Raw genomic sequence first — 13,719 nt, forward strand, 5'->3', positions numbered from 1 at the left:
TTCAAAGACCCTTCCAACAAAACCCATTTAGAATTCTCTGGTTCCATCAACTTTAAGGACCCTTCCAACACAACCCATTTAGAATTCTCTGGTTCCATGACCTTCAAGGACCCTTCCAACTCAACCCATTAAGAATTCTCTGGTTCCATGACCTTTAACGACCCTTCCAACACAACCCATTTAGAATGCTCTGGTTCCATGACCTTGGAGAACCCTTCCATCCCAACCCATTTAGAATTCTCTGGTTCCATGACCTTCAATGACCCTTCCAACCACACCCATTTATTATTCTCTGGTTCCATGACCTTTCAGGACCCTTCCAACCCAACCCTTTCTAGAATGCTCTGGTTCCATGACCTTTAAGAACCCTTCCAACCCAACCCATTTAGAATTCTCTGTTTCCATGACCTCTAAGGACCCTTCCAACCCAACCCATTCTAGAATGCTCTGGTTCCATGATCTTTAGGGACCCTTCTAACCCAACCCATTCTAGAATTCTAGAATTCTAAAATTCTAGCTCTTATCACTTCTACAGCAACTCCTTGATACAGAGCACCAGTAGTACTCACAATAACACAAAAGCATGAAATCGGATCATGCAGCAGCATTGACAGATGGTTGTAGAAAAGTCAAAACTCCTGGAAAGATAGATCTAGGAGTCTGTGATCAGTTGACCACAGACGTGATCAGTTCAGAATCCTCCTGTGTGTGCTCTTATTTCTCCTAAGGCAGTTTTAGCCTTGTCTTATGCTTTCAGCAGCTGATTTCCTGAAGCATAAAGTTTTACTTACTCACATGTAAAAAATTCTTAATACGTATTCTTAATACGTCAAGTCTTAAAAGTAGTCTAGCTGTAGCACACCACTACAGTTGATGAATTCACACTGTGTTTTTTCCTGTCCACGCTGATTGCCAACACTGTGGTGTACTCTTTGTTATCAAAGCCTGCAGAGAAAATTGCTAACATGAAAGAGAATTAGCACTGGCCTGTAACCACATGGAATTGTTTCAGAAGGAACGTATTCCTTACATCTAATAACTTTTATTTGTAAATCTACCCTTGTATTGAGTGCATTGACAAGCCCACTGGAGGAAATTCTAGCAGGGGAACCTTAACAAAGCTACTTAGACAGAGCAAAGTGATTTTCAGACTCAGCCAATGTAACTCGTAGGACATCCAGCAGCAGCCTTACCTGTGTATCTTACAGTGAGAGTGCAGGTAGGCCAGCCCCTGCAAGGCACCGTGGGTGATGGCAGCAATCTCCACTTCCTGAAGTGGTTTCTTGTGAACTATGGAAAAATTGCAGGAGAAAACGTAAGAATGTACAGTGTGATATTTTCCTGAGAATGTTTCTAAAGAGAACTCCTCCTATTTTGCAAGCTATGAGGTTGGCACCACCTTCATCACGCTTATCTTCTATAGCAGCTTTGAGTCTGTACACATCCTTTGTGTGTATTTCATTTGTGAAACCACAGCCCTGCTAAGGGGAATGGTTGCTGCCAGCACCAGGTGATGTGTCTGACTACAGCTTGCCATTGTATTTGAAACACAGCTTCAGTCCTTAGCAAAGAAAACTTCCCCTTCCAACCCCATCCTTCTTAGCAAAAACACAGAATTGACAAATACTACAGAGATGCCCCAAAGCATCTTCCACAGATCCCTAAATCAGACCAGCATATGCCTTTGACTGACTGTATCTTAGATACAAAATAGAAGGCTTGGAAAGAGTAAGTTTTAACAAGCTGCAGCTTAGACTCCTATCCCTCTGCAGGTGCTGTGGCCTCAGCTTTGATGTCATACCCATCTTTTGATTTATAGTCACCTGTAGTCATTCCTACAGACCAAAAGGCGGGGCTTTTATTATGGGCATTCAGGTAACAGTCATTGAGAAAGTGCAAATTACAGCAATCCAGCTGTAAACTTTTATATCTTCATTTTACAACTTGTGAACGTGCATGCCAACTATACGTGGCACTGGCCTTCTGGGAGAATCTCAGCTCACCCATAGTATGACAAACACAAGCATTCTGGTTATGGAAAGGAGCACTACAGACGGACTGCCTCCACCATCTGTAAAACACCGTTCTGTGCAAACAGCCTCCCACTGTGCTCAGAGGGGGCATTTGAAGAAACAAACGTGAAGGCTTCATACAACTCACCTTCTAGCAAATCAGAAGCTGATCCTAAACAGTACTCCATAACCAACTGCAAGAAAAAAAAAAAAAAGCACACGTTTAAGTAATAGGATGGACACTCCTCCACAAACTGCTGCTATTTGGATGGCTGCAGAATTGCAGAAGCAAGTGAAAAGTGAAGTTTTAGGAAATTGCAGTAAGCACTGAACAAAACAGAATGCTCCAAGCAAAATCCAGCAATGACAGACATCCTACATTGTTGCAAAGAAGGTTTAGACATTCGGAGGTTCATAAGGAGACACCATAGGATGTTCCATGCTAATTTTTTAACCTGCAGAGATCTGCTACAGAGAAACAGGGATCTTTTCTAGCATCCTAAATACCCATTACTTTCAAAATACCTGGAAGCTTCTTGAGATGAAAGAGACAACAGACAGCAATGGATGAATACTGCTGCATGCAAAGGCACTGCATGTATTGGGTGCCTGGTTGCCACGCATTCTCCTGCACACCAAGCCCCTAAATGCCACCCCACTCACCCATGCTGTATGCTCCTTCAGGTAACAGCCCTTATATTCTATGGTGTTTGGGTGCTTCAGTTGTTGCAGAAACTTGACTTCTTTGATGATATCCTGCCATTTCTAATAAAAACAAAACAAAAAGATATGGGTACATTTCCCCACTTAATCCCCTACATGCTCTCATGTACTACGCACGGCAGAACAGGCTGAAAACCAGCCTTATAGTTTAAAATATAAGTGGCTCACAGACCAGAAGCAAGGTGTGTTTATGGCTATTTCTGTGCTTCTGAGTTAAAAGTGGATGGCTACACCTTGAAGAAGAGGAAACACTTTAGCTACACTTGGATTTGGACAGTAGGTGAAGGGCCTTAACCCTAGTTAATTTTATGGTGCAAGATGACCAGAGTTGTAGTTGCAAAAGCATAACCGTATTGAAGCTTTGCATCCCTGCTGCAGTTTGACTGCCCTAGGACAGGTTAAGCTGGAGAACAAAAAAAGGTTTTTTTCCCCTCATTTATTTGCAGTACATTTTACTCAAAGCATTGCAACTGTTCAGCACCATGTGCTGCTCACATGCCCCAAAGCAAGCAGCTACAGCACGTGCTACAGGCAGGAGCAGTTGGCTGTTTGCTAATAACAGCAAATAAGAGTAGAGATTAACAAGCAATAATTGAAGGAAGGCTGATATTCCAAATACTATGCGTATGAAATTTTATATTATAAATCCAGAGCAGTGTTTCAGGTCAGCTCTATCAGCTCTACACTTCACTTGATACCTCAGTGAGTTGTGGTTATGGCTCCTGCAGCACAGGGGTTATTAATGCACTTATTACAGAAATAACCACCCTACAAGCATTCTAATTCCCGTTTGCTTTCTTAAACTGAACTATTTGTCAAGATTTGCATAAATTCATTTTCCCTCTACAAACCTCTGTGCTTCCTATGGAAGTGAACAACAGCTACAGCATCACAAGGCTGCTCTGCTGAATTCATTGACCAGCTTTACAGCACAGCTGTATCAGAACTGGCTGCACCACCTCACCTCATTGGTTTGCTTGCCGCTGTAGGACATCTTCTTGACTGCCACCACCTCATTAGTGTGGGAATTTGTAGCCTGCAGGAGGAAAAAGAAATTAAGTGGGAAAAAAAATATATCATTTTTTTTCCTCCTTGTGGAGTGAGCTGTGCCTTTATTAAACACAGACCTTCTTCCCCTGTATCACATCCTGGCAAGCTCCCACATTTCAGAGACACCTGCATCACAACAAGATTTATGAGACAGCTGTTTTATCACTCTTTTCTGGCGTTATTTATCTTTCTGTAATCACTGTCCCTCCCTCAGCCCTTACTACACGTGCTACCTCTTTAGTAACACACAAAACAAGGCCCAGTATCACGCATACTGTGAGCGTGCAAAACACAGTCTGATAGAAACTGCTGTAAAAACAGCTTTAGGTTAAAAGATTTCCTAAAGAAACAAATGAAAAGGCACAACAAAATGTCACCCAAAGCCAACCATGCAAACAGTGATGTTGCCAAACAGGTATTTCAGCTTCCAGTTTGCTTCAAACTGGAATTTAGCTCAATTAAAAGAAAGCAACCCTCCTTTCACTGCAAACTGTTTCCACTTCTCTGGATTTGGTGTGCAGGATAAAATGGGGAAAAACCCCAGCAACTTGGTAAATGCATACTGCTGAAAGAACCACCGCGTCATTCGGGACACATCCCTGAGGCAGTAAAGGCTGAATTAAGTGACATCCATTATTTTGGATGTTTTGCCATACCTGTAATACCAGAAATCTAATTTTCAAGCACTGCAGCAGGCTTATGCCCCAAGCTACTCAAAAGCAGCAGCTAACCACCCATATGTGTAAGGGCTGCAGAATGACAGATCACTCCTTCACTGAACATTCCTCCTTTCCCCTCAAACTCGTTGCCAAAAAAGCAAAAGCAAAACTCCCGTGCTTTACTTAATTTGCTCCTCTGCTTAGCAGCTTCTCCAGTTCACTCCTCTTGGACTAATTATTTCCAATGTTAAGGCAAAGGCCGTGCAACGATTTTAACTGCATCATCTTTGGACAAAGCCTACATGACTTTGACTCTCTGGTCTAGAGCAAAAAAAAAGAGCATCTCGTTTTGGTTCCAAAAACCAGGCAGAAAAAATCAATGAGTCCAAAGTCACTTTTGTCCAATTTCATCCAATATTTGGCTTTTTCCAAACCTCTGCTCTTCAAACAATCGATTTATGCACTTCTACACCATCCAAGCAAGGTGGCTTTGGATGTTCCAACAGCTGAAGACAACCCAGGCTGCGGAGCAGAGCTCCTCCTACTGCCACGGTTGTTATAAAGCAAATTATTTTGGTGTTCTTGGGCTGTTACCACAAAATAAAGATTTCAGGAATGGATTTACAGCAACAAAATGTGTAATTCACGTCACTTATGAAATTGGGTCACCTAATGCAGGCAATCCTCACACAGTTGTGCTCTTTGCTGTTGGTGGTTGAGCAGATGTCAAATTACAGAGCCATGCTATTCATATCAATGCAAACCTCATCCAAACAACCATTGTGAAATCAATTTTAAAAGCAGGCCAGAAAAAACTCAGGGCATTTACATTTGCAAGAAAAATTGCCAGATCCAAACATGATGGATTTTAATACAAAAATACACATCTTCAAACAAGTATGTCGGAGAGCTGATGCACAACTCTGCTCAAACAGGCTGTAGGATTTGCTTTCAGCCCAAAGCAAACAAAAAAAAAAGCAGAGCTGCTATACGTGCTAGCATTGTGTTCATTTGATTCCTGCATGGAAATCCATGCTATCCCAAGCTGTCTTCCAGGGCAAGTGATCCCACTGGTAGCGACATCTCATACAAGTTTTCATAGCCTCAGCAGGACTCCAGTTCTTCTTTCCATCTTCACTGGATAACTTACACCTCCAAGCTAAGCTGATCCTTGCCAACAGTAAGTCAGGCAGGAGATGAGTGTCAGCAGTGCCTCTGAACTGCAGGTCATCTTTGTCATTGCCACCTCATATCAGGGCGGCACTGGGAAGGCTCAGGAGAACACTCAGCAGAATTGGATGCCTGGCATCTGGCTGTTTTAATTAAATTAATTAAGGAAGAAATGTCAAAGGAAGGTATGGGACACTGACAGATTCTGTGTTACAGATTAGATATATGTTTAGTATTTTAATATCACAGCCACCAGGTCCCAGTGTACAATAAATATCATTCAGGCAGAAGAATCACACTTGCTGGTAGCTGTATGACACAGGCATGCTGACCAGAGGCTGAGAACTCAGTTTTAGAAAGAGCTCTGCTTGCCTGGCACTGCCTTCAGTTCTGCACATTAAGGACCAAACCTTTTAAGTCTTAAAGGAATGCTTTAAGAGTTAAGGGTACTGAAATCCCAGTACTCTCACCACTCACTCACTTTTGAGGACAAAAAATTGGTGTCAGTTAAAAGCTTAAAATAAAGCTAAACGTGGTAACCCCTCATTTCAGTGCTCACGAGGATGAGTACTGTGCTCTCAAGTAATGCATTAATCAAAGCCATTTCACGATGCATACAGGGACTTCAAAGACAAATGGCTCTGGGTGAACCACGAGAGCACAGCAATGACTGAAGGGAGCTGACACACTTACACTGCTCTGCTCCAGCACACACTGCTCATCAGACGAGTCAGAAAAAGCTGGAAGCAAGCAACTTCTGGCTAAGAAGTTTCAAGAACCACTCGCTGTCCTCATTCAGCACAAGTGTTTCACTCACACTGATGAGCTCATGCTGGTGTTCCAAGCAAACTTCCAAATATTCCCGTCTGCCACTAACTCCAGATCTCTTCAGGTGAGCACACGATCTCTCATGTCAGCCACCATTTCTTGCTCAAGGGTATAACTGCCCCATTTAGCTGTTCTCCCAGTTGTGGATGGAGGTGTTGCTGTAAGAAGCCTTTCTTTCTAGCAACAAAAGCAATGCCAAGTTAACTCACCAGGCTTTGGCAATAACACACTGGAGAACCAAAATCACTTGCCAGTGTCACCAAAGTTGCAGCCCCCAAGTCCTTTACCAGCTTTATTTGACTACTTGCTATTTTCTGAATGGCAAAATTTGAGCCTGAGACACAACACATTTGAACATCACTGCTTTCTTTCTTTTTTTTATTAGGCCTGGCAGGAATATTCCTCTTCTCCCATTTTCTTGGTAGGAAAAAAGGCTCCTTATTACCTTGTTCAAATACAAACTCACAGAACTCAAGTAGGCTTGAAAAGTCGGTGTCAAATGCTTCATAGCCTGACTTGCCCATGGTATTTAGCTCTGCCAGAGAAGCAGCACTGGGCCGCATAAAGGCCCCACAGTATTCAGAAATATTACATAAAGATCAGCCAGGGAGGAACCAAGCTCAACTCTCCAAACACAGAGCTGATAAAGTATATAGGAGATGGAGGAAGAGAAGTTCTGGGGAACCACAGAGGTCTCCAACCTAACCATGACAAGATTTCTCTTGTAAGCCAGCTTGGTAGATTAGATCTCTGCTACTCCTCACTCTCTTTCCCTGGAAGCACGAGGAGCTGAAGGACAAAGAAAGCAGCTTCACTGCTTCACCACTGCCATAAAGCACATCACGCGTCCTTCTCCTCACCTGGGAAATGCAGTGGTAGGATCTCCTCACCCCTGTCTGAAAAGCACTTCCTCCTCTTGCAGAGCGGATCGACACCTTGTGCATTTCACAGCCTCATCCTCTGAGCATGCAGTGCACTTAATATTACACTTCCACCTATCTGTCACCTCACCCAACAACTACAAGTGCCTGTCCTTCTGCTGAAGATCCCCATAGCAGAAAGCCCCTGAGGTTCCACCAGCACCGCCACTGCTGCACTGAACTACAACCAGCGAACAGTGTGACAGCTTCCAATCCTGCAGGCACTTATCTAATTAATTGCATTAATGTCTGATATTCTCAACTTTCAGCTATGGTGCACTTGATCTTCTGGAGTGTCAGGACATGCTACTCAGCAACCATAATTTGTGTTTGACCTATTTTTTGATGCTGAATTCTATTTAATTTTCACTGATAAGGGCTGGATTATAATTACTTCCAAGTCCAGTATCTTGGATTTGGCTTGCTTTCTCTCCAATTGTAAAAGCACTATTCTTCTCACCTTCCAGATTGAATTCTCTTGACTATCAGTCAAAAGAGTACCTGTTTCCCTCTTGAATTTCCACTTCTCATCAGACTTTCCCTTTGCTTTTGCCATTGAAAGCATCTGCTATTGAAGATAGCATGGAATGCAATAAACATAAAGAAAATGAGGATGACAAAGCAAGACAGCATTCCAAAGATATCTTCAATCCTAAATTATGAGAACAGCAGAGAAATCACTCAGGAAGCCTGAAAGTAATTTGATGCTACTTCCACAGAATCTTTACTCAAACAGCAACAGAACCGATTCATTAACAGAAGTAGCTTTTAACTCCAAAAGCATTCATTCACTAGATACATTTATTTGCAATGATTTACAAGCATACGAGCACCAAGCAGTGCGTCTTGAAATTCCAGTTTGACCAATTTATTTCCAACTGCCTTGATTCAGCTTTCAGCATCTGACAGCACCAGATAGCATATACCCAACCCGTATGGTTGGATGTGTTATGCCTATAGTTAGCTGCCACTATAAGTACAGCTGCAACAGCAAAGAGCTCAGGAGTGCTCTGGAGACACTTACTCTCAAGCTGTGTAATGAACAAGCTCATACACACAAAGCACTAAGAGCTGCAAGGGTGTTCCTTGAAAACCTTAGCATGGTTTTACCTTCCAAGTAAAGAGTAAAGAATCATACTTACAAAGTACACCGCTCCAAAACTTCCATGTCCGATTTCATGTAAACCCACAAATATTTCCTCAGGATCATCTTTGTAGAACAGCTCAGCTATTTCTGGGTCCTTTGGCACCCCTTTGCGCATGTTGAACAGGATTAGGAACTAGTTGGCGCCTTCAGTTCCCAATCAGTTTCTTCCTTCATCGACAAAGTCGTTTGTAGGCAGCATTCAGCACCTGGTAAAAAAAGTTCATCTTCGAATCTCTTTCCTTGACACGTGTTTCTATGACAGCAAAACACGAGGAAGCACTTTCAGGAGCAACAGACTTCACTATCGTTTCCTTCAGCAAATTCTTTTTAATTATGAGGCCAATTTAGATGGAGAGATTAAAATGCAGTCAAGAGTACAGCAGCGCTATCTCATACAGGAAGCAAGTGCTACAATTACACTAAAGTCCACTTGAAGACAAAAGTCCTGTTGCCACGCACAACATCCTGTGACACAAGTCGCTTATTCTTCATGCTGCTCTCCTAATCTGTCACTTTTCAGACTATCACTATTGTTCCTCCTGCTTTTCTCTGCTGGTTGTTTGCTTTGTTTCTCTACTCCCACTTGCCAGCTGGCGCTAAAAGAACAGTTAGCTTCTATTCCACAGAAACACTTCACAATCATGTGAGTGTGGGGTTTTGTTTTGTGTTAAATATATATTATTTTAAGTTTTCAGTGCTCTAAGACAGCCAGTACTATTGGTTTTTGTAACTCTGTGAGTGCCAGAACTTCCATCACAGATCTGCTTTTGAAAGCTCCCAGACTCCATCCTGCAAGGCAAGTATTCGCTCCTTCAACACCTTCTTTAGCACAAGCATGTAATTAGAATCATGGAACTGGGCTGCACTTAAATGAAGATTTTCAATATTAAACCTGCAAAAAGCAAAACACTACAAAAAGCCACGCTTATCATAAAAACACCCTGAAAAATGTGCACTGGTTCCTCACCACTGGTGTGCAGAGGAATGATGGATGCCTCTGCTCAGCTTTGGCCTTCTGAAGCCCAGCAGATTAACTGCAGCAGTTCCTAACAGCAGTCTGGAGCAAATCTCAAAACCTTACTTCTCAATATGTAGTTCAGTACCTGGCTTATTGATACCACATCTTCTCGGTGCATCAACAAAAATGCATGTGAAAATAAACACTGAAGTGCTCTGCCTTCTTCACATCATAAATCGGTATAATATTTAAGAAAGACTAGCTGAAATACAGCAATCAGATTAAATTGAAGTATATGTTAAAGGCTCTGAAAGATTTCAAACTGCAAACACCACCCAGACAGAGTGAGGATGAAAGCAGAGCATGATTTTGGTGTAAGGCTGAGCCATCCCCCTTGGCTCAGGATGACAAGTAATAGAGCAACAAGCACAGCCAATGTGGCTCATGAGAGGTGCTCAGAACACTCTGCTGAAGCATACCTGGGTAACTGTGGCACAAAGCATGCTCTGTGGCTCAGATTCCTTTCAGCAGCATTGTTGTGTGCTCCCGTCTCCCCAGATCCTGTGCACTGCCAATATTCTGCAAAGAAAAGCAAACATCAGCATTTGGAATGAAGTGTTTAAATCCAGTGCCTCGATCTAATACATGAAAACACGACATCTAGGAAAGTCCATCCACTATGAAGGGATCATTTGAAAGTGCAGCAAAGGGAGACACTACCACCCATAAATACAACCATCCCTCTCCAGGTGATTCAGGTGAAGAGGCTCTATTCTTGTGCTCTGTAATATTTGGCATGTTTGTACATTAAAGGGCAGGACGCAGGAAATTAAATTCTTTGATTTTTGTAAAGGTTCCCAAGCTTGTTTGGAAGTCTGTTCTCAGAGCACATTTTTCAGGTGGCCTTCAAGAAGGACAGAACTCGTAAGGCTGAGGCTGGCACAGAATGCAGTGTGCCACACCTGACAACACACAAAGCCTTGAAGTCCTAGACATTGATATAACAGACACCACTGGATTCCACCAACAAGAGAATGAGAAAGGCCAAACAATAAAATAAAATAAAAAGAAGGCAACCCAGCCAGAGCCAGCACTTCCTATCAGGCGCAGACCACTCATGGCAGAGGACACAACCAATTGCAACAACACCCAACCAACCATCCTCTGGGTCAGGTCAAACACTTGCCCTCAGATCCCTACAGCCTCATCGCGATATGTGAAGTAACACCTACCTGAATTAGTGACAAGAAACTAATGCATCTTCTTGCTTATTAGGAAACAACATCTGCACAGGAGACCTCCTGCTTGTCACTACATTCCCAAACCCACCACTTCTGCCTACTGCTCTCAATGACAGTGCACTGCTATTGAGCTGTTGTAAAGTAACTCGAGGAGCTTCACAAAAAGGATCTGTAATGTTTCAGCTCATCAGTGATATCTTCCTTTGAATTCCTGTTATCCACCAGGGATAAACTTATGACAGAAGGCAGATGAATGAAATGATTATTCATCCCCAGCTGACTGGCCTCACCCAGAGGTGCTATATTTACCACATACCTGCACACATGGGCAAAGAATGCAGTATTTCAGGTCTGGCACTCTCCAGCCAAGTGAAAAATCCATTTGGCATTAGAATAACAGGAAACAAACCCAGGAAGAAAAGCATTTATCCATCTCTAGTCAAAGGAATAGCACCATAAACAAAACAGTGCAGCTCTAATACTCAAAAGTAAATGGGGATTTAAAATGTCTTGACTAAAGCATAGAATCACTAAGGCTGGGAAAACCTCTAAGATCACCAAGCTCAACCCCAACCCATCCCCATTATGCCAACACCTAAAGCTAAGCTCTAGGTCAGAATGCCATTCTAACTGGGACACATGTGCACGGTGAGGCTGTGTGATGTGCAAACCTTCTTAGCAGGACTATCAATTTCCAGTAACGGCCATCAGCAAAGCCTGGGATGCAAAGTGCTGCCAAGAGCAAACTGAGCGCTGGGGATTGGCACAGCACCACAGCATGGCACAAAGTATGGTCAGGAAAGATCCAAATCACAGGCTGGGTGGTAAACTGGCATAGCTGCAAATCCTTCATATTAAAACTCCCTTCTAGACATGGAAAGATTAAAGGAAAGACAGTTTAAATAGTGCCTGGCTTAATTCTTCAGGGCATTAAGGCAGCTGAATGCCATCAACAGAAATTACTCAAGTTCAAGGTTTCGTCCATATAAGCATGTTGTTTCGGTTGCTGAGCTACTTATTTAATGCATCAAGAAACAATTTCTATTGTAAGCCTGATTCCTACTTCTCATCCTTCCAAAGGCACATGGGAATCTGCCTTTGAGACTGCATGTTCCAAAGCCTTCAAATGAAAATAGCATTAGTCATATGGGCGATGACTTATGGATGTGACAGGTGACTCAAGACTTTCTGAGAGTGTGTGAGCAGCACTGGGGTCAGACGAGGCCGCCTGGCAATGCCTCCAACTGCCTACCTTCAAATTGCAGCTCTCAGTCACCAGCTGGTGGAATGCTCAGCCTTTGGGGACACACTGCTCATGCTCTGTTTCTGGAATGCTGTTCTGGGCTGGAGAAGCAGGAGGAACTGGAGAGTAAATGCAGCATTAGGGATGACACTAAGATATGTGAAGATCATAGAACCATAGAATGGCCTGGGTTGAAAAGGACCACAGTGATCATCGAGTTTCAAATCCCCTGCTGTGTGCAGGGTTGCCAACCAGCAGACCAGGCTGCCCAGAGCCACATCCAGCCTGGCCTTGAATGCCTTCAGGGATGGGGCATCCACAGCCTCCTTTGGCAACCTGTTCCTCTAAGAAAAGACTGTCTAATGAAATGATTGCTATGCTGATAGCAACTGGGTTAAATTCTTGATTGGGGAACAGGAGAAAAACCAGGAAGTTACATCCTATGTCACACAATGTGCCACTTGGACAATGCTTCTGTGACATTTATGCACTCAGCCATAGAACACTGATTTGCTTGAACCTCAGCCAACCACACCAATACTCCTAAAGGTCTGCTGACGTGCAAGTTGGGCAGAGATTCATTCATTAGTGCCCCAAATCTGAGCAGTTTCCTGAGCTCAGTCAAATCAGCGGAGAACAAAGGGAAATAGCATCAAGATACTGGAGTTTTTCAGGATTTAAAGAGCATCCAAGAATAACAATTTATTATTATTATCTAACTAACATAGAATAACCTGCAAACAATGGGTTTTTGGCACCTTTTCATGCACACCAATACTGTGATCATTTCAGATCTGTTATAGATGTGATATGCTTACACGCAAGCTTGAGTGAAGCAGTGCGCTGAGCATCTCCAGCAGCTAGCTGGGCACAGGGAGGCCCTCAGATGGTCCCATGTCTCTCTGGACATCCCTGGTGGCCCTCAGATGTCCATGCAAACACTTGGGTGCCCCCAGAGCTCCTCAGACCTGCCTGTGGCTCATTACGTTCTTGTGTCTCTTCAGACACCCCTGTGTTCCCATGTCTAATGGAATGCCCCTGGAGCCTCTCAGATGTTCCAATGTCCTAGGACATCCAGTGGCCCTTAGGACAGCCTTGTGTCTCCTTGAATATCCCCAGAGCCTCTCTGACATCCCTCCCCAGTGTGGCACTGCAGGACATGGTTCACTGGTCATGATTCTATGACTGTCCCATGACCACTTCAGCAGTTCAGCCTGGACCAGTTTGCCTCCCCATCCCCCAAATCCACCCTCAGGAGCACAGCACAGCCAAAGCAGAGCCCCCCTCAAAGCACAACTGCAACACACTTCTTTTTTTCAATGGTTTTGAAAAGCAAAGTGTCCTCAAACACAGGCAGCCCTTCCACGTCAAACGCATGCGTTACTGCTTTTGGTTTTCATGCAGATTTGCACAAAGATTCCCTCCCTCTACCAGTTATGACCTCCAAGTGCTCAATGAATAACAGGTTACTGTTGTGTGCCCATATTCTGTAACCACCACCATGCACTGCTAGGACTTTCCTTTATCAAAATTACTGAAGCCCCTTGACCAACCTGGCCCTTAGGACAGCCTTGTGTCTCCTTGAATATCCCCAGAGCCTCTCTGACGTCCCTCCCCAGTGTGGAACTGCCCAGGGCGGTTCCAACACCCCAACACCTCCCCTTTCTTCAATGCAGTCTCTCCAAAAATCTGGAGGATGGAACTAAGAAAGGAATTCTCAGACAAGCTCAAAGGCTGCTGGTAAAACCTGTCCCAAAGCAGAGACCTG

At 43.5% G+C, this 13,719-nt stretch overlaps 1 protein-coding gene across 2 annotated transcripts in view; it reads right to left on the bottom strand.

The window, feature by feature from the left end:
- Window positions 1-6: 6 nt before the first annotated feature.
- The window catches only part of LOC122168898 (serine/threonine-protein kinase TAO3-like), a 34,910-nt gene continuing 21,197 nt past the window's right edge, over window positions 7-13,719 (bottom strand). Inside the window, exons 1-7 of one of the 2 annotated variants that reach the window (XM_042834562.1) lie at window positions 11,961-12,063; window positions 9,947-10,046; window positions 8,505-8,715; window positions 3,700-3,771; window positions 2,676-2,777; window positions 2,161-2,206; window positions 7-1,290 (exon numbers count right to left, since the gene is read on the bottom strand). In XM_042834562.1, coding sequence (XP_042690496.1) covers window positions 1,190-1,290; window positions 2,161-2,206; window positions 2,676-2,777; window positions 3,700-3,771; window positions 8,505-8,624 — 441 coding nt within the window. In that variant the 5' untranslated portion in view covers window positions 8,625-8,715; window positions 9,947-10,046; window positions 11,961-12,063 and the 3' untranslated portion in view covers window positions 7-1,189. Of the gene's footprint in view, window positions 1,291-2,160; window positions 2,207-2,675; window positions 2,778-3,699; window positions 3,772-8,504; window positions 8,716-9,946; window positions 10,047-11,960; window positions 12,064-13,719 lie in introns of those variants that run through there. The other variant, XM_042834561.1, reaches the window with a different exon arrangement.

This window comes from Centrocercus urophasianus, unplaced genomic scaffold (genome assembly GCF_019232065.1).
Source record: "Centrocercus urophasianus isolate 14NV4802_14NV808 unplaced genomic scaffold, USGS_Curo_1.0 seq_470, whole genome shotgun sequence".
Lineage (NCBI taxonomy): Eukaryota > Metazoa > Chordata > Aves > Galliformes > Phasianidae > Centrocercus > Centrocercus urophasianus.